At 39.3% G+C, this 21,452-nt stretch overlaps 1 protein-coding gene across 1 annotated transcript in view; it reads right to left on the bottom strand.

Moving 5' to 3' along the window:
* The window catches only part of INSC (INSC spindle orientation adaptor protein), a 95,245-nt gene that overhangs the window by 19,205 nt on the left and 54,588 nt on the right, over nucleotides 1-21,452 (bottom strand). Inside the window, exons 7-8 of the mRNA XM_051966755.1 lie at nucleotides 7,193-7,364; nucleotides 3,593-3,771 (exon numbers count right to left, since the gene is read on the bottom strand). Of these exons, the coding sequence (XP_051822715.1) occupies nucleotides 3,593-3,771; nucleotides 7,193-7,364 (351 nt within the window). The remainder of the gene's footprint in view (nucleotides 1-3,592; nucleotides 3,772-7,192; nucleotides 7,365-21,452) is intronic.

The following is a 21,452-nucleotide window of genomic DNA, read 5'->3' on the forward strand; positions in this document are numbered from 1 at the left end:
AGTTTTCCATAATAGTTGTCAAAGTGTAATTTAGGGACCTAATAAGGTCTGCAAGGTTAAAACTATTTTCATAACATTGTTAAGCTATTTTAATTTCTAATACAGTAAGCATCAATAGATGCAACCCAAATGAACACAAGCTGTTGAAAGTTCTCAGTAATTTTTAAGAATGTAAAGGGGTCCTGATGCCCAAAAGTTTGAGAACTACTAACATAAATACTTCTGCAGTTAGCCTTGGTCCATATCCTTTTGTGGCCATTGGTTTGCTATGTCAAAGTGTTTCCTCTCCAGATGGCAGTTCTCTGGCCTTGTGGGCTAAAAATGCAGGCTCAACAACAACCTCTGCCATTTAATTAATCTGCATGAGCCTTAATGTTCTCTTTTGTAAAAAAAAAAAGAAAGGGGAGGGGGGCTAGACTAGATCAAAGGTTTCTGTGTTGTTTCTGTGTCACACCCTTTGGATAGCTGATTAAACGTGTAGAATTCTCAGAATTTTAAGTGTAAAAAATAAAATACATAGGATTACAAAGGAAATCAAAAATATCAAAATCATGATCAAAATATTTTTTAAAACAAGTTCATTGGAGCAGCTTAGTGCAATGGAGAGAAAATCAGATCTGGAATCAGGAGGACCTGAGTTCAAATCTAGCCTCAGACACTTAGTAACCATGAGACCCTCTGCAAGTCATTTAACACTGATTGCCTCCAAAATAATAATGATATAATAATAATAATAAAGTAAAACCCCACAGATCTCAGGTTAAAACTTCTGGACTAGTTTACCTCCAGTGACCCTACCAGCTCTACAAATCTGTATTCTATCATCTGAAGATGCTCTAAACCCAGGAATCCTTTGATTTATCTGAGAATACATCCTGTCCTAGAGGAAGCTCCTTCCTCTTGTCCTGCTCTGGCCAGAAACCAGGGTGAGGAGGCCCCAGCCCCCCACCCTCTCAGCCTGGCCCAATATGTCTTCCCAGAGAAGCATCAATGGATGTGACAGGTAAGAGGGGGCCCACCTGGAGAAGAGCCCTATTTCATTTTGAGTATATAGATCCCTGCTAGGTAAGAGATTCATTGCCGGAAGGCTCACGAAGTGTTTAATCTCTTAAGTGTCTGAGGGGATAGAAAAACATTTGCCCAGTAATTAATCTTCCTTGTCTTTCTCTGTAACTCCTGCCCACGAATGTGGGTGGTGCTGCTTGCTCTGCTGAATTGATTCTGCAATTGTTTCCTAAATGGATGTCCAGTTCTAACCTAAGATGAAAAATAGTTATAGATGGGAGAGGGAAAGAAGGAAAGAAAAGGGAAGAGTGGTAGAAAAGGAGAAATAGAGAGATAGAGAGGAAGGGAGGGAGAAAAGGAAGAGAAACAGAGAGAGAGAAAGGGAGAAGAAAAGAGACAGAAACAGAGAGAAACACAGAGAGAGAGAGAGAGAGAGAGAGGAGAGAGAGAGACAGAGAAAGAAAAAGAGACAGAGAGACAGAGAAAGAAAAAGAGACAGAGAGACAGAGGGGGAGATGGAGGGAAAGAAAAAAAGAAGAGAAAGACAGAAAGGGAAAAAGAAAAAGACAGGGACAAAAAGGGGAAGGGGAAGAAGGGAAAGAGGGAAAGAAGAGAGAAAAGGGGATAAAGGGAAAGAAACAGAAATAGAGACAGAGAGACAGAGGGGAAGAGGGAGAGAAGGATAGGAGGAAGAGGAGAAAAGGAAGAAAAAGGGGAGAGAAAGAAGGACAGAGGGAGGGAAGGAGAGTACCTGGTAGTATATAAATATTAATTATTATTATAGGCTTTAAAGCTGAAGGACTTTACAGATTATCAAGTTCAAATCTCTCATTTTACATAAAGGGAAACTGAGGCCTAAAGAGGAATAGGGACCTGCCTGAGAGCAAACATCTAGCAAGAGGCTGAGTCAAGCCTTGAATCTTGGTCCTCCCAATCCAATCTTGTTCCATAAAACCAGAGCCAGAAAAATTCAGGTCCAACCCCAGTCCTGCTACTTATAAGTTATGTGGTGCTGGATAAGTCACTTCTCCTCATTAGAGTTATTCAGTCAATCAACAATCAATAAGAATTTGTTAAGCACTCACTACGTGCCAGGAACTGTACTAAGTGCCAGGGATACAAAGAATGGCAAAAAATAAAAATAAAAATAAAAATCAGTTCCTGCCCTCCAAGAGCTTATGTTCCATAAATACATAAAATTCCTATAGCCTGATGAATTTTGCTTCCCTTCATGAGCATGTTTACTGTCTTCTAGGCCCTTTTGATCTAACCTCTCAAACCGCTGCTTTATGTGAGGGAAGAATTCTCTCCTCCTTCTACTGTGCATACGTGCTACAGCCAAAGTGGCCTTTGTGACTAAAGGGACCCTCATCACCAGTGGTCCATGTCCCCACCCAGCCAATGCAGCATTATCCATGGAATCAGTGACCTCCAGTAATCTGGAATCTCCAGCCATGGCTGACCCTGGTCTGGCCACCCCATTTACTTTGATGAATGTGATGAGACCTTTTATGTCAGACCTCTTCCCCAAAGTCAGGCAGTGTTTGCAGTTTAGTGGAAAGAGCGCTGAACTTGGAGCCAGAATGTCCATGTTTTCTCACATGCCTCCACTGCCTTAGTTGCCCTATCTATAAAAAGGATATTATCTGTAAAAAGATTATCTACCTAAGCAGGCTGTTGTGACAAAAGCACTTTTAAGCCTGAAAGCAATATAGAAATGTGAATTATTCTCTGCTGATTCCATCCTAGGAATATTGAAAATAGAGATGTGGGGATTTAAACAGGTGTTGACCTGGGGAAGATAGTCCATTTGGAACTAGGAGGGTCCAACCCCCTCATTTTATTGCACTTTGAAGCTTGTTTGTGATTACTTACAAGGTTCCTTAATGCTCACTCCAAATAGCCAAAACTTAATATTATAGGCAAACCATGAAGCACTGGAAATTCCTTTGTGAACTGCACATCACCAGTTTAGTGTCAGTAATTCACAAAATTCTCTCCTCCATAGTTTAGACATGGTAATTCACAGAGCAACCCACAGCACTTCACAGTTTGTTCAGGATTATCCACAAGCTCCTTCAGATCTTAGCAAACAACAATAATTATTATAATTATTATTAATGCTTATATCATAACAAACATAATAATTAATATGAACAATCTTGGTACACAATACATGTTTGTTATTATTGTCATTGGTCCCTTTCTCATCTTGTACTTGTGCAGTTGATGTCTTGAACATAAATGTAGGACATTATATTTACCTCGTCAAATTCCATTTTATATGATTTGGTCCGTTATTCTAATTCCCAATTTTGTCATCTAAAACGTTAGCCTTCCCTTCCTACTTTGTGGAAATTAGATAACTGGTTAAATTTGGTGCAGTCATCACCCAGTGCTTTCAGTGTTATAAACACTTAACATGCTCCTTGCATGTTATTGCTGAATTGATAAACTCACAGGTTGATCATCAGAGCTATAGCTCCAGCTCCTAACCATAGTCAGGAAGTCCTTTATGATTATCACCAGCTTCTTCAGTAACCAAGGAGACTCCCTCTGGGGGCCTTCTTTATGTAGATAAGCTCACCTGGTCTCGGGTGTAGGGCGTGTCCACTCTCTGTTTATCGGCACAGGCTTCCAGGAGGATGCGCATGGCATTCAGCTGCAGAAGCATCTCACAGGCCATCGTGTCAAAGAAAGTGATGTTGGCAAGGGCTGCAGAAGCCAGGAGGAAGACTTCCCCAGAGGAGGCCTCTTGGCACAGTTCTGGGGGCAAGGAGAGAGCTTGGATTAGAAGGAGACATTAGCCCCTCCAGGCTGATTCCAGGAAGTCCCTCGAGAGCTGTGGGAAGAAGCTACAGGAACCCACAACTCAAACAGAACCAGCCATCAAGGACTTCTACATCTGCCCTTCTCCCTGCTCTAAATGAATCTCCATCTAGGTTTATTCACCTAGACATGAATGACCTACTTCCCCAGCAGGCATTGGGTGGCCAGATTGGCTCATGCCATAGCATATATGAGGTGCTCTGGTGGAGGCAGGAGTTAGCTTTCTCTCTCTATTTTGTTTCCTATGTGTTCAACCCTATTCCTGGCACCCATCTCCAAGGTCAATGCATCCACTAGCTCCAGATTACCTTTTGACGATGGATTTCTGATGTGGCACCAACTTAACCACGGTATTTCTAGGGACTTCTTGGGTTTAATTCATCGGGTGTCATATATACCAATGGAGCCTCAAGAGTTAGTGATTTGCCCAGGATCTGGGGCCACATTTGAACTCGGGTCCTCTTGGCTCCTAGGCTGGTGTTCTATCTACCACTCCATCTATTACCCCAAAACTTGAATTCTGGTGTTAGATCTACCATCATCTACCAGTGATCTTGAGCAGGTTCCCTGCCCTCATCCTCTTTGTGACTCAGTTTTCCAATTTGTAAAGGAAGAACTTGATTCAGTTGGTTTCTAAGGGCTTCCAGCCCTGACAAATGTTGAGTTACTCTAAAGCAGGAATCCAGAGCTGGGTGAAATTTTCTGTAGTTTGTGGCTATCCTACTCCATTGCCCAGATAAGTCAAGGGCTTAGCCACCTCCATTTGGCACAGAAGACAAGAACTACGCATTCATCCCTATGCTCCGTGACAACCATTTCTTCTTAGTCGGCAAACTGGCTCCCACTCTCTTGACAACCTGGCTGCTGCCGACACAGCAATTATTAACACAACCACCTAAGTGCCTTTTAATTTTGGCCCTCATTTATTTTAACTATGGTCTGAGTCATCCAGCCATTTAATCTCAACTCTCTGTTAAGAAGATTAAATAGAGCAATCTGATGACTCACTTATAAATATAAGAAAGAAAGAAAGAAAGAAAGAAAGAAAGAAAGAAAGAAAGAAAGAAAGAAAGAAAGAAAGAAGGAAGGAAGGAAGGAAGGAAGGAAAGAAAGAAGAAAGAAAGAAAGAAAGAAAGAAAGAAAGAAAGAAAGAAAGAAAGAAGGAAGGAAGGAAGGAAGGAAGGAAGGAAGGAAGGAAGGAAGGAAGGAAGGAAGGAAGGAAGGAAGGAAGGAAGGAAGGAAGGAAGGAAGGAAGGAAGAAGGAAGGAAGAAGGAAAGAAAGAAAGAAAGAAAGAAAGAAAGAAAGAAAGAAAGAAAGAAAGAAAGAAAGAAAGAAAGAAAGAAAGAAAGAAAGAAAGAAAGAAAGAAAGGAGGAAAGAAAGAAAGGAGGAAGGATAGAAAGGAGGAAGGATAGAAAGGAAGGAGGGAGGTAGGGAGGAAGGAAGAAAAGGAAGAGATATATGCCTAACTTGACTTGACTTTTTTTACTTCATCTTTATCTCCCTGGTGCCCAGTCTGTCTACTTAATACTAGGGTAGAATCCATAGTGATATTGTCCCAGGGAGTTTCTGTCAACAAGTCAGGGTTTGACAGACCCTTGGGACCAAGGGAAGAAGATGCAGGGAAAGAACAGCAAAGGAAGGGGTAAACAAATAGATGTCTTAACTCAAGCATTTTTTCAACCTTGAACAAACTGAGAAGACTTGTATTTCTTCCCACCCAGGTCTGATCTGTGAGCATCATAGCATCTAGCAAAAAGAATCACTCAGATTATTCTTAACCCTTCCAAGTTTATTCAAATCTGTCATATTTCAAGTTCTAGTTCAGCAACTTCCAATTTTTGGAGGGATATCTCAAAATTCCTTAAACTTAATATATACACATATATAAATTATATATTTATTATGTACTCATGGTTTTATTGGTATTAGAAATTCTCATATAAGAAAAAAGCAGATTGGTATAATTTTCACCTAGCAATTTATGGTTTTAAAGAGATGGCAAGAACCCTGAGAGGTTAAAAGAGTTACATAGCCAGAATGTGTCCTAAACAGAATTTGAATGGAAATTTCCCTGATTTTAAGACTTATTCTCTACCTTTTACCTCTTCATGTATATACATATACCTCATATATCAATTTGGAGAGGGGAGGTCAGAAAGTATGAGAGATGGGTTTAAATGTTCTAATAAAGTGGAGATTTCCAGAATCAGGAGGTAGGAAGAATGGATTTAAACACTCACCTTATATAAGATGGGAAAGGGAAAGGGTCCTAGATTTGGAATCAGAGGATCACTTAGCTATTGATCTTATTTGAGGCATTGTCATCTGCTATGTCAATGCATCCTAAAGATCATGAGACTTTTCCATCTGAATAGAAGGGAAAACCTTCCATATGTGTTGACTCTCTTATTAGAAAGTAAGCTCCTTGAAAGTAAGGCCTATCTCCTTTTTCTATTTGTATCTCTGGAGGTCAGCACACTAGTATGTACTAAGTGCTTTAATTATCTATCCATTCGATTATTCTATTTATTAATTTATTCATCAATCCATTTATTCATCCATCTATTCATTCTATTTATTTACTCATTAGTTTATGTATTTATGCATCAATCCATTTATTCTTCTATCCATCCATTCATTCATTCCACTCATTCACTCATCAATCCATGTATTTATCCATCCTTCCATTCATTCATTTGTCAATCCATTTATTCTTCCATCTGCCTATCCATCCATCCATTCATTCCTAGATTGACTTAACCTTCTTGAGCTTCAGCTTCCTTATATAAAAATTGAAAGGTTCTGATTAGATGGTCTCTAAGGTCCCTTCTAGTCCCAAACCTATGATCCTGTGATGATTCCTAAGATGTTTACTCTCTCAGGATCTTGGTTTCCTCACCTGCAAACTGAAAAGTTTGCATTAGACATTTCCAAGGTTTTTATACCTCTAGTTCTATAAATCCTCTAGGACTATAAATCCTCTCTAGCAAAGTCAAGATACAAGTTTTAATCTCTACTTTGCCACTGACTTCTTGTGTGATCTTGGTCAAGCTTTATCCCATTCTTAGTGCTCAACTTCCTCACCTTTAGAATGAATTCCAAGTCCCTGGTGACTCTGCCTATATTTTATTATGAAGTTGGAATCTTGACAATAAATAGGCTGTGAGAGACATTTATGTAACAGTTGAATGATAAACTGTCAGAAAGGTGTTTGGAACCCCTAGAGCCTTCCTAGTGCTGCTTAAATAATACCACATGGTTGGTCTCCTATACACTCTCTCTGTAGGATGAGTCCCAAGGTTCCTCCAGATCCCATTCCTGCTGATTCCGCCTAACTTCTGACCACAGTCACTCACTGATGAGGGCTGTCACGATCTCTTCCATGCTTTCCAGGAAGCTGCTGAGATGCTGGGTCACAGGCAGGTGCGGAGAGGTGATCTGGGCGACCACAGCAGCGGCTTCTGCTCGGGTGGCTTCTGAGTGGCTACTGTCGGTCAGGATGTCAGCCAAACACAGAATACCATCTACCTGAAGATGACAGAAGAGCCTCAGATTGCAGCACTCCTTAGTTTCTTTTCCCCATCCTACTCTCCAGCAGAAGCAACATGACAAGAGAGCATGTGTACCTTGGACAGAGGCTCAATCTCCTGCAGATTCAGCTCAGCCCCAAACACAGCCCTGGACTTTGAGTCAAAAGACTCGAGTTCTGGTCCTGAATCTGACTGTAATTTTGCAGTCAATTTACCTTTCTGAGAGTTCCTTAGGGATGTGGCTTCCAACCTCACTGAAAAACTGAACTGCTAATTACCAGAATTATCTCTCTTTATCGCTAAATCCCATGGTCAGGATTCAATCCTCACCCTCCTTGAGCTTGCTGAAATTTTTGACATGGCTAATTATTTCTTCTTTCTGGGTATCCTCTCCTTTCTTGGCTTCCATGATGCTCCAGTTTCCTGATTCTCTTCCTACTTATCTGACTGCTCCTTCTCACATTCCTTTGCTAGCTCATCATTCATCTGTTGCTTCCTAAACAGCAGTCATACCCAGCCACCCTCCCACCCATATGCACCCACTGTTTTGTTTTAGACCCTCTTCTCTCTACAATCTCTATTCTCTCATTAACTTTATCCATTCCTACATGGTCAACTATCATCATTATGTGAAAGATTCATATACCCAGAAACAGGTATATGTATATAGTGTCTGTATGTGTATGTAAGTGTATGTTTATGTATATATGTGTATATGTACCTATACACACATATATAGATGTATGAGTGTATATACATACATACATATACATATACATATATATGTATATATAAATCTGCACACATACATATCTAAAATCCTCCTCCTAACCTTCATTTTTTATCCCTAACTTCCTGCTGGACATTTCCACTTAGATATGCCCTTGGCATCTGAAAAGCAAGATAGCTAAAACAGAACTGATCTTTCCATTAAATCTGCTGCCTCCAGCCTTCTTTCTGCCAGGAGACTTAACTCTTCTCTCTCTTTCCCCCAAGCCCTCAAATCTAAATCTCATCAATTCTATCTCCGCAATGTCTCTTGCATTTATCACCTTCTCTGCCCTTACACTACTTATTGCCAATCTAATTCATCAACACCCAGACTACTGCAATAGCCTCCTAGTCAGTCTCCTTGCCTTCAACCTCATCCCCTCTCCATCTCTAATCAATCCTCCACACTGCTAAGAAAACAGCCTGCTCATTTCCAAAATATATAGAGAATTGACTCTAATCTATAATTATTCTCCAATTGATAAATGGTCAAAGGATATGAACAGATAATTCTCAGACAAAGAAATTGAAACTATTTATAGACATATGAAAATATGCTCCAAATCATTATTAATCAGAGAAATGCAAATTAAGACAACTCTGAGATACCACTACATACCTGTCAGATTGGCTAGAATGACAGGGAAAGATAATGGGGAATATTGGAGGGGATGTGGGAAAACAGGGACACTGATACATTGTTGGTGGAATTGTGAACACATCCAGCCATTCTAGAGAGCAATTTGGAACTATGCTCAAAAAGTTATCAAACTGTGCATACCCTTTGATCCAGCAGTGTTTCTACTAGGCTTATATCCCAAAGAGATACTAAAGAAGGGAAAGGGACCTGTATGTGCCAAAATGTTTGTGGCAGCCCTGTTTGCAGTGGCTAGAAGCTGGAAAATGAAAGGATGTCCATCAATTGGAGAATGGTTGACTAAATTGTGGTATATGAATGTTATGGAATATTATTGTTCTGTAAGGAATGACCAGCAGGATGAATACAGAGAGGACTGGCGAGACTTACATGAACTGATGCTGAGTGAAATGAGCAGAACCAGATCATTATATACCTCAACAACGATACTGTTTGAGGATGTATTCTGATGGAAGTGGATCTCTTCGATAAAGAGAGCCTTAATTGATCAAAGATGGACAGAAGCAGCTACACCCAGAGAAAGAACACTGGGAAATGAATATAAACTGCTTCCATTTTTGTTTTTCTTCCCGGGTTATTTATACCTTCTGAATTCAATTCTCCCTGTGCAACAAGAAAACTGTTCGGTTCTGCACACATATATTGTAACCTATTCAACATGTAAAGGACTGCTTGCCATCTGGGGGAAAGGATGGAGGAAAGGAGGGGAAAAATCGGAACAGAAGTGAATGCAAGGGATAATGCTGTAAAAAATTACCCTGGCATGCGTTCTATCAATAAAAAGTTATTAAAAAAAAAGAAAAAAAAAAGAAAACAGCCTGCCTAAAGCATGAGTCTGATTCACCTGGGATTCAAATCTTGGCCCCAATATTTCCAAGCAAGACACAACCTTGGGAAAATCCATTTTCCTTCTTTATTTCCTTTACTCTGTAATAATTGAGGGGTATAGTAAATGCATTTAAAGTGTACCTCAGCTATAAATCCTAAAGTGCTATAGAAATCAATGGTGCCCCAATCCCTGTATCAAATATTTTGATTCTTCTAAGAGGCAAACTCATGCGGTAGAGACAAGGTCAAAGCTTCAGTATGGCCCCTAGGTTCATAGACTAAGTCTCTTTCCTTTTCTGAATATTAACTTCCTCCTCTAAAATAAGTAGCTGGCATTAAATCATGGAACCTACAAAGACATCACCAAGCACTAGGGAATCAGTGACTTATGATAGGAAAAACAAAGAAATTGATATCAGAGATCTGGATTTAAAGCCCTTTCTTCCACTTAATCTCTGTGTGACTTTGGGCAAATCACTTGATCTCTTTAAGATGGTTCCCTCCCTATAAAAGAAGGTAGTTGACCTCAGTGATCTCTAAAGACACTTTCTGCCCTGTCATCCTCTGATGATATCTAATCTAACCTCTCACTTAGCATACTATGGGAGAATTTGTGATCCCTAAAGTTCCCTTGAAGATCCCGATCCAATAGACCTATCAATCAATAGTGAACACTTTTTTTCCTGTTTTTTTTTTATTTTAGTATTATACATGTTCATTCACTTTTTACATATTTCCATATGAGTCACATTAGGGCAGAAAAATCAAAATGAAAGGAAAAAACAGAAGAGGAAAAAAAAAGGTGGAGATAGTATGGAGACTTTAAGTCTCCATAGTTTTGTCTCTAGATTGGAGACCATTTTCCATTCAAAGTTTCTTGGAATTGCCTTCAGTCAATTCCAGTCAAGCAACATGTTGGGGGAAGTATGGATAGAGGAGCTACCTCCTACCTCCAGTAGACCTTTCCTAAATTGACCTGGCTGGGAATGTTGGACCCCAACCCTTCCTCAAAGTCATTCCATACCTATATCTGAGCGGTATTATAAGAGCAGCACTTTAAAGGAAATAATTTCTAACCTTACCTTGTGACCCTGGGTAAGTACCAACCTCCCTAAAACTCACTTTACTTGTACATAAATGTGATGGGTGAACCAAGCTTTAAATTCTTTGTTTCCAGGTGTCCTGACTCCTTATCCAAGGGTTATTTTTTTTCCTGCTTTATTAGAGTCATCTCCAGCCTATTCCAACGTGGCAGCCAGGTGGGCTGGGGTGGTGACATTGATGGGGAGCCAGTTGCTGGGTCACATCTGACTCTGATTTTCCATGCTAGCCCCTGTGCATCTTCATTTCCTGCCACTCATCCTCAAGGGGCTCTTTAAAAGCTCCCGCTCAGTTATTTATTAGAGTAGGATTTTACATTACCTCCATTAATGGTCCAGGATGGATATAAATTCCGTTGTTTGGTGAAGTGTTTGACAATTAGGGAATTAGAGAGACAGGAGAAGCCATCAGACCCTGGGGAGGCCAAGGGACTCTCTCTGGCATGAATCATGTTGATGGCTCCTTTGAAAAGGAATTCAAATGCCCTGCTGGGTCCCTGACACAGTGCGAGCGCACTCTCAGCATTGACGGCAGTACCACATGAGGGGCCTTTAATATGCCCAGGTCTCAAATGGAGGGACAGGCTGTGCCCAGCAACAGGAAGCAAACTGGTTGAGAGATTTGCAAGCCTTTTTTTAAATGAGCTGTCCTTGGTCCTTCCTGCCAAGCTGCACCTGCTCAAGATGGTATGGGATCTCAGAGGTCCAGTCAGATCCTCAGATATAGAAATCAAGGCCCAAAGAGATCATAATAGAGTTGGAGGGTCAGAGATAATAGAGTTAGAAGTCATAGATCCAACTCCCTAAGCAAACTGGGACCCAGAGAAGTGAAAAAATAATAGATTTCAAGCTGGGAGGGGTTCTAGGAGTATTCAAAACTCTCATTTTTCAGATGAGGAGACTGAGACCCAAAGATTCATAAGATAATAGATTTAGAACTAGGGGTGCAACTATAATAATTACTACTCAAAAGAATCTTACATTCTAGCAGGAAAGCCAACATTCAAGGAATAATTAATTCTCTGGGGCAGAGGATGAATGGAGGTGTATTGAGAACAATAAAGTTGGGAATGTAGATTGGAACCAGATTGGGGAAGGCCTTGAAAGCCAAGTACAGGGCTTTGAACCTTACTTAGTTAATTGTGCATTAGAAAGATCATATGGACTGTAGCATGAGGAATAAAAAGAGAGTCTCAAGTCAGGAAGCAAAGTTAGCAGCTGGTGCAGAAGTCCAGGTAAGAGGTAATAAGAGCCTGGATTAGGATAGAGGAAATGAAATATTGAAAAGATAGGGTGAACAAAGAATTACAAGATAAGCAACCGAGTGAATGAAGAAGAGGGGGAAAAAAGCAAGGAAATAAGTATTTATGAAATGCCTATGTCGGGCATTATAAGTCCTTTACCAATGCAATCTCATTTGATCCACACAATAACCCTACAAAATAGGTGCTGTTAGGCTCCTCATTTTACAGTGAGGAAACTGAGACAGGCAGAGGTTAAATGACTCTCTTGGAGTCATATAGCTAGTAAGTGTTTAAGGCTAGTTATAAACTCAGTTTTTCCTGATTCCAGACCCAGTGCATTTATCCACTTAGCAGGGATGGGGAGAGGGTGAGAAAGAAAAAGAGAAAAAAAGTGAAAGATAACTCCAAGATTGTGAGCCTAGAAGATTTAAGGGGATGGTGACTGTAATTAATAAGGAAGTTAAAGGTCAAAGACTACTAGATATAGAACTGGAAGGGACTTCCATAGACATTTTTCCAACTCCCCCATTTTACAGATGAGGAAACCTAAGACCCAGAAAGATTAGATGATTTATGCAGTATTATATAGGTTATAAATTTCTTCAGTAAGATTTAAACCCAAAACAGGTAAGTTATTTCTTCCCAAGTATAGAGTCTTTTGTCTTAAAATTCAATGTTTTTGTTTTATTTTGTTTGACACACCAGAGTAAAGCTAAGATCATAAAAATATATTTGGCTCTTATTTCCCTCATTTATAAAATGAGATAGGCACACATATACTAAACTATTTATTGAAACATGTTGTAACACCCCAAAAAAGGCTCACAGGTTTCCTTGCCAACTTTAAAAATTCAAACTCAACACTGTCTATTCATAGCCCCAAACATCCACCTATTCTCCAGTCCCTGGAGAGCTCCTTGGGACCTCATCTAGCATTTGATCCAACTCCAGACAGCTAGACCAACCTAAAGCATTTGTGGAGAAGGGCAACAAAAACCAGTTACCCATATATTAGTTTCTGCCCCATTTCTAACCTTAACCCTTTGTGACCTCACTCAGTTATCATTACAGTTATCTCTTCCACATCCTGGGGGTTAAGGGCACAGGACTCTCATAATCTGGAAAATCCAAAGAAAATGCTTTTAGCCTTCTCTTTATATCAAAGAAAAAAGTCTGATTTTTTTTTCTTCTTTTATGGGGTGTTTACAGTCCCTTGTTATAAAATACGTTTTAAGTATTTGGTCACTGGCTCTGTGTTATCTACTGGCCTTCACATGCCATCTGTGGCTTCTCAAAACTCCCCCAAATTTCCCATTTAATTTCTTTTGCCAACCTTCAATATATCAAAACCATTTTGGGGAAAGTCATTATGTGGAAAGGATTATTGTATTTAAATGTTTTGCTCCAACCCCCGTCCTCAGAAGTTCTACTAGCCTGTGATAGAGGGAGCAATGTAGAATGAGGGTAGAAAGAAGAGAAAGAAAAAGGATGGAGGAAAAAACAATCAATCAGCATGTAGCTATTAAGTATCTACTATATGCCAGGACAAATGAAAACAATTAGACAATCCCTACTGTCAAGGAGTTTACAGAGGAAGATAAGAACTGAGAATATCATGAGGGAATCAAGACCCAAGGAGGGCAGTCAGTCAACAACATTTATTAAATACCTCCTGTATGTCAGGCACTGGGCTAAGACAAAAAACAATCCCTACCCTAAAATACCTCACATTCTACTGAGGGAAACAACATGCAAATACCCACAGTTGGATAAATAACTGGCCCAAAGTCACAAAGTTAGTGATAGAACTAGAAGAGAACTGCAAAATTTTTACTAAATACCCAAGCTAATGAGGAGGAGGAAGAGGAAAAGAAAGAAAAGGAGGAGAAAAAGAAGAAGAAAGGAGAAAGAGGAGGAGGAAGAGGAGGAGGAAAAGGAGAAGAAGAAGAAGAAGGAGAAGGAAGAAGAGAAGGAGGAGGAGGAGGAGGAGGAGGAGGAGAAGGAGAGGAAGAGGAAGAGGAAGAGAAGAAGAAGAAGAAGAGGAAGAAGAAGAAGAAGAGAGAAGAAGAAGAAGAAGAAGAAGAAGAAGAGAAGAGGAAGAAGAGGAAGAAGAGGAAGAAGAAGAAGAAGAGGAAGAAGAGGAAGAAGAAGAAGAAGAAGAGGAAGAGAAGAAGAAGAAGAAGAAGAAGAAGAAGAAGAAGAAGAAGAAGAAGAAGAGGAAGAAGAGGAAGAAGAGAAGAGGAAGAAGAAGAAGAGGAAGAAGAAGAAGAAGAAGAAGAAGAAGAAGAAGAAGAAGAAGAAGAAGAAGAAGAAGAAGAAGAAGAAGAAGAAGAAGAAGAAGAAGAAGAAGAAGAAGAAGAAGAAGAAGAAGAAGAAGAAGAAGAAGAAGAAGGTGTGAAAAGTTTGGGTGAGCCAAGGCATGTTCCACTCAGCACCTGATGATACAATGTGCCATGAGAAACAACCCCTAATGACTGGTCTTGCCTGGCTCTGGCCCTATCTTGGAGAGGCAGGCTCCATCAGCTAGCTCCCCCTCCCCAGCAATAAATTTAAAGATGACAGGAAGATAATCTACTAAAAAGCCCTTTCACATCCTAAAGAAATTGCTGCTCAAAGCACTTACAAGATTAGCTTTTACACTGAGAGGGGACCTGGACCACTGCCCTGCCTTTGGCTGCTTAAGGAAGAGCGAGGAGACAGAGTCCAAGCAGGCTCGACTGTCACTCCTACTGAGCAGCAAAGTAAAGTCATGTTGACAGTAGGCACAAAAAAGCTCACTGGGCACAGAGAGTTACTCTCTGTGAACCAGAGATGGGCACAAGCATACACGAGAAGAAGTTATGTGGTAAACCCCTAGGTAAGATTTATCAACAGTAACCTCCCATTGATTATTGCAAAAAGATCAAGCTTTGGCTTTTATGTGAATATCTAAAGGGCCCAGAGCCTTACTTATAAAACCTAACCCTATTTCATGAAAGCTGGTTTGGCTGCACTGGACTTATTGGGTTGTTCCTGCCTGTGTGAGTGAGTTAGGGGCATAGGGAAGAGAGGATTGATGAGTAATTATAACAATCTCATTATCACTGGTGGCATTCTGCCACACAAGAGGAGTACTTAAAGAAATTGTCTGATAGAGCTGAATATCACAGGTCTCTAGGTAAAATGACTGAGATCAGCTAGGTACTTGGAAGACATGAACATCCACTCCAAACTCATGTGTATTATGCCTGTGTTCTGCTACTGAGGAAGTCTCCTTGTGTAGGTAAATATGAATACTGATGTTTACTGTAGCACAGCATTCGGAAAAATACGTAGAAAAAGTTCTAGGATAAGGGATGGTGAGCAGGAGAGGCAGACAAAACTGTGAGCAGCAAGGCAAAAACAGTGATATGCACAGAAATTTGCACAGAAAATCAGGATTCTATTCACTAAAAATAAGGATTGGAAAGATTATGGAACAGATTCTGAAATGAATCCTTCATAAATATTTTTAAAAGACAGAATCACTAGAAATGAAAAAAAGTTCATTTGACATGATGTGTACTTCATGTCAAATCTGTTAAGACAGGGAGAATTCTTTAGACCTGGATTTTCTGGATTCAAGCAAGTATTTGATAAAAATCTCCCACTGTATCCTTGAACATAAAATGAGAAAGAATATGAGCTCGCCTTTTCTCTATTCTTTCAGTTTTCTCAGTTGGTCAAATGACCATATGCATAGAGCATTAATTAATGGACCAATGTCTGCCTAGAAAGTTAGATTATGTCAACAAAATTCAGGAAAGTTCCTCAGTGGGTTAGACTGTGAGCTCCTTGAGAAGAGAGACTGGTTTGGTTGTCTTTGTTTTTTTGTTTTGTTTTAATTTTTGTCTTTCTGTGTATTCCTTGCTCTTAGAACAGTGCCTCGCATATAGTAGGTACTTAATTAACACTTTATCTTGTTTGTCTTAACTTATTGACTTCACCTGGTTGAGAAGCAAATGAGTTTTTCTGCTGTAATAATTTTATAAAGCTCATCTATTAAAGTACAGAGCAAAGTTCCTGATCTCTTTGTATCATGAACCTCGGAGTTCAAATCTGGCTTCAGACACTTCCTAGCTGTGTAACCCTGGACAAATCACTTAACCCTCTTTGCCTCAGTTTCCTCATTTATAAAATGAGTTGGAGAAGGAAATGGTAAGCCACTCTAGTATTTTTGCTAAGAAAACCCTAAATGGGATCATAAAGAGTTGTACAGAACTGAAACAAAACAAAGCAACAACTTTTTTGGCAATCTGGGGAATCCTCCTCAGAATTCTGTTTCTCAAAGTATAAAATACACAAGATTTGCTGATTATCTCAGGGAGGAGGCAAGAGAAGGTGGAAGGAATAGAATTTGGAACTCAAGATTTTAAATAAAAATGTTTTTTAAAATAAAAAATGCACAACATTACAAAGAAAATTAATTCTATTCAAATGAAATTGTCAAAATATGTATTTTTAAAACCAGTTTCATGACTCCTCAGTTTAAGAATCCCTAGTATAGAGGGATTACAATCACATCCATGAAAGGAATACCTGAATGAAATTACACATCTTGAAAGTATCAAATAGATCAGTCCAGAAAGAAATCTATAATGTTGCAGGGCTCCATCAGAGACTCCATCTTGGCCAAGATTTTTTTTTACAAGTTTTTAATTCATGTTCTTTTTATTTTTTTTTACATCACTATGGTTTCCCCCAGTTTCTTTCTTCTTCCCTTTCTGGAGAACTATCTCAAATAACAAATAGGAAAGGGGAGAGAGAGAGAGGGAGGGAGAGGAGTGAGGAAGGGAGGGAGAGAAGGAAAAAGAAGAAAGAAAGCAAGAAGGAAGGAAGGAAGGAAGGAAGGAAGGAAGGAAGGAAGGAAGGAAGGAAGGAAGGAAGGAAGGAAGGAAGGAAGGAAGGAAGGAAGGAAAGAGTGAGGGAGGGAAAAAAGAAAGCAAAGATAGAAAGAAGCATGGAAATGAGGAAAAAGAGAGGAAAGGAAAGGGAGAGCAGAGGAGAGGAGAAAAGAGGAAAAATAAGCATATCTTATTAATACAATAAAAAAGTCTGAAAATATGTGTTAATGTACACTACTTGTGGTCCTCCCTTTTCTGCCAAAGAATGAAGCTGGAGTGCCTTCTCATGTCTCTCTTTTTAAGCCCTGCTTGTACTATATAATTTTGCAACATTCATATTAATTTATTGTTGTTCTTTTCATTTACATTTTTGTAGTCATGGATATTATTTTCTAAATAAACATTTTATGAACAGGAGAAAATAATGACCTCAAGAAAGCTGATCTGCCATGACAGTGCAGTGGGAGAACACTTGTTTTAAATTCCATTGAGTGGGTTCAAATCTTCTCTCTGATTTATACCATGTGTGAGCCTAGATAAGTCACTTATCTTCCCTTGACCTCAGTTTCTTCATTTACAAAATGAAAGTTTGGAATCATATGATCTCCAAGGTCCTTCCAGCCCTGGAACTGTGATCCTAAGGTATAGATGTTTGCATTTGCACCTTATATAAGTTGGGAAGGATAGTTAATCTACTGGATAAAATCTACATTGTTAAATTTTCTTCATCACTTAAATCTAGACAATAAAAAAGTCAACTCCTTATTTGCAATGTTTGCCAATTTCCAAAGTATAAATTCTCACACTAAAAATTTAACAATTAGCTCTCAGGAGTTCTCCCTCATAACTTGAACCTAGTCAACTTTGGAACACTTTGGAAAGGATTGTTTTTGCCTATACACTTCTAAGTCTGTCTCATCTTGGAGCCCTGAGGTCAGAGAACTGGTGGGTGACCATCTTGAAAAGAAAGAAAAATGAAGAAGTAAAGCCAACAGGATGAGGAAGCTCCTCAATGCCCTACACTTTGTTATTGTTGTGGTTGAGTTGTTTCAATCTTGTCAAATCTTCATGATCCCATTCTGGATTTTCTTGGCAAAGATACTGGTGTGGTTTGCCATTTCCTTCTCCAGTTCATGTTACAGATAAGAAAACTGATGCAAACAGGATTGAGTGACTCATCCAGGATCACACAACTAGTAAAGTAAGACCAGATTTGAACTCAGAAAGATGAATCTTCCTGACTCCAGGCCTGGCTCTCTATCCGTTATACCACCTAGCTGCCCCATACCTTAAGCTTGAATTGCAACCAACGTTTTGATCAAGAATCCCATAGAGTCCTTGTGGACAAGATGGATTAGATGATAAGCCATTCAGTTAGATTCAGTATTGATTGGTTGACTGGACACAAAGAGAAACTATCAATGATTCAATTTCAATACAGCATGAGGTCTTCAGAGGAATGTCCCAGAGATCTGTTTGACCCTATGCAATTAAACATTTTTATCAATAACACAGATCAAAGCATGGTTGTATATTCATCAAATTAGCAGATGATATGAAGTTAGGAAGGATAACTAGCACAATGGATGACGGAATTTATTGTTGTTGCTGTTGAGCTGTTTAAGTCATGTCCAACTCATCATGACCTCATTTGGAATTTTCTTGGTGAAGAAAATGTAATAGTTTGCCATTTCCTTCTCCATGACATTTTACAGATGAGAAAACTGAAGCAAACAGGGTTAGGTGACTTGCCCAGTCATTAAGTTGGTAAGTGTCTGAGGCAGATTTGAACACAGGAAGAAGAATCTTTCTGATTCCACTGTACCACTCAGCTGCCCTGAATGACAGAGGCAGAATCCAAAAGGATTTTGATAGTCTAAAGCAGTGGTTCTCGAAGTATGGTCTAGAGAATCTTGAGGATCTCTGAAATCTTTTAGAGGGTCTACAGATTCAGAAATTGGTTTTATTTCTAATATGGCAAATGTCTATAAATATAATCCAGATAAACAAAAACTCTTTAGAGAGATCCTCAATAATTTTTAATAGGATAAAGATACTGAAAACAAAAGTTTGAGAACCACTGGTCTAAAGCATTGAGTCAAAACTAATAAGGAGAAATTCAACAAGAATCGGAATTGTAATTAAGTTCTATGTAACTTAATTACACAGAAGTTGTTTAAAAAAAAAAAAGATCAGGGGTTCTAAATGAAGAGCAAGCTCAAAATGAATCATCAGTGTGATGGAGAAGCCACAAAAAGCTAAGGGAATAAGGAGATTAGAGTCCCACCCCACCCTATTGGGAATGTATTTGGAGCACTGTGTTGTTAAAAACAAGACAGCTGCAGTGATCAGAAGAGAGCAGCCGGGATAGTCAAGGACCTTGAGACCATGCCATTTGAGGATCAGGGGAAGATCCCAGGACTATGCAGGCTAGAATAGACTTGGAGGCAAGCAATGGCTGCCTTCAAGTGTTGGAAGAGCTTCTGATAAAAAAAGTAGCACTTGGCCCAGAGGGTAAAGTAAGGAGCATTGGGAGGAAGCTGTAAAAAGGGAGATTTTGACTTGATGTCAGGAAAAACTTTCTAAAAATTAGAGGTGCCCAATGTTGAAGGAATGGTTTTCTTCAAGAGGAGGGCTCATCCCCTCTGGAGGTCTATAAGCAGAAGCCGGATGACTATTTATTGGGTATTTGATAGGGATCTACTTTAAGAGGGTAGACTAAATGGCTAGGACATCCCTCCTAAATCTCAAATTCTGCAATTCTGTGACATGTCAAATTCTCAGGACCTCGAATCTACTCTTCAAACCCCGAGCCTTAATTTTCCTCATACAATAGTTTTCTGTGAACAAGTTGTATCCCATCTGGAGAGAATGTGCGTAAGAACTTTCTCATTTTTGTCTTTGAATCCCCAGCACCTAACCCTGGGCTTGGCACATAATAGGTACCTAATAAATGTTTGCTGAAATAAATTGAGATCCTAAGCATTCTATAAGATATTGCTCAAAGGCCACTTTCTCCAGGAATTCTTTCCTAATCAACCCCTCTATCCACATGTATCAGTAATATCTTCTCACTTAAAACTAGATTATTATAAATCTCATGAACTTCTCAGGTGCATGCAGCATTTTGTATTATAGTTTTGGAGAATAATTACAGTCTCCCTTGGTTGTAAGTACTCCCTTTCCAAATCACCTTGCATTCATTTTTAATGTATGCTGCATGTACTTTTATCATATTTGTACATGTCTTCCTCAGTTAGAATGAAACTCCTTGAAGGCAGGGACTGTGTCTCTTGGGGTTGAGGCATTTTGCCCAGTGCCTCAACACACAGTAGGTGCCTTAAAATGTTCATTAATTGATTTTTTCATCATCATCATCATCAACATAAGTACTTTATAATTTACAATTCCCCTTTTTTAGATCTTATTCCTAATCTACAGACAGAGGATTATAGGAATTTGGATTTAAAAGACAAAGTTCAGGGATGGCAATTTGCTCACACTCACACAGCTAGTTAAATTATGAATCCAGAACCGGAACCCAGATTTTTGACACCAGATCTAATGTTTGTTAGCCACTAACCCCACTAGCATTTTAATGTGAAACACAACACAACTACTTACTTACTAATCAGTATACATACTGATAAAGGACTTTCAGGAAACCTTGATTTATATCCTGATTGCTACCTATTTGAGATTTCCCCTTTATTCAATCCCAGTTTCCCCTCTGTAAAATGGGGAAGAAGGGGACTTTGTTCTTTGACATTTCATTATTCCTCTGCCTTGCAGAGGATACCAAAATGGTTTGAAGCTGATTGTTACAGGAGTTTACTAAATGCCCCACTGGAGGTCACTATTGTATCACACATGGGGGGCACCCTGACGAAAACTTCATTTTGCCTTCTGTCCACAGACTAAAGTGCGTTTAATCAAAGAGTACAGAGCCACAACTAGGGTGGAGTGATGGGGGCTTTGGCTCAGGATGCTGAAATTTAAGGAGTGGCAAGAGTATGTGTACTCTTAGACACTCTACAATCTAATCAAGCTTTCTTGCTTTTCCTCACATTAACATCTCGTTTCCATGCTTTTGCTAAATAATTCCCTCATGCCTGGAATCCACTCCCTCCCTATCTTTGCCTTTTGGAATTCCTAGTTTCCTTTAAAGTTCACCACTGTCACAATCTCCTCTATGAAACATTTCCTGATTCTCCCCTCCCCAAAATGTGCTTATCCCACAGCCACCACCACTTAAATATCCTATGTTTATTTAGAGAGACAGAATGATACAGTGGACAGGGCTGGCCTTAAAGCCAAAGGTTCATGTTTTGATTCTGACACATACTGGCAGAAAAACTCCTGGATACAAAATCAGATGAAAATGTAATTGGAAATATCTAACAAAATAAATAAATATGCAATACAACACAGTTAATGTTAATTTGTGGTTTTCTAAGTCAATATGCAGCTTCAGGTGTCCATTTCTATTGGAGATTGAAACTACTGCTCTAAAACAAGGACTGCCTTTGGCAGTAGCTGGTAAAGGTATGGACCCCTTCTCAGAATAATGCTTTTAAATGAATAAGATGCATAAGACTATAAAGGTAGTATGTACCAAAATGT

This window comes from Antechinus flavipes, chromosome 6, assembly GCF_016432865.1.
Source record: "Antechinus flavipes isolate AdamAnt ecotype Samford, QLD, Australia chromosome 6, AdamAnt_v2, whole genome shotgun sequence".
NCBI lineage: Eukaryota > Metazoa > Chordata > Mammalia > Dasyuromorphia > Dasyuridae > Antechinus > Antechinus flavipes.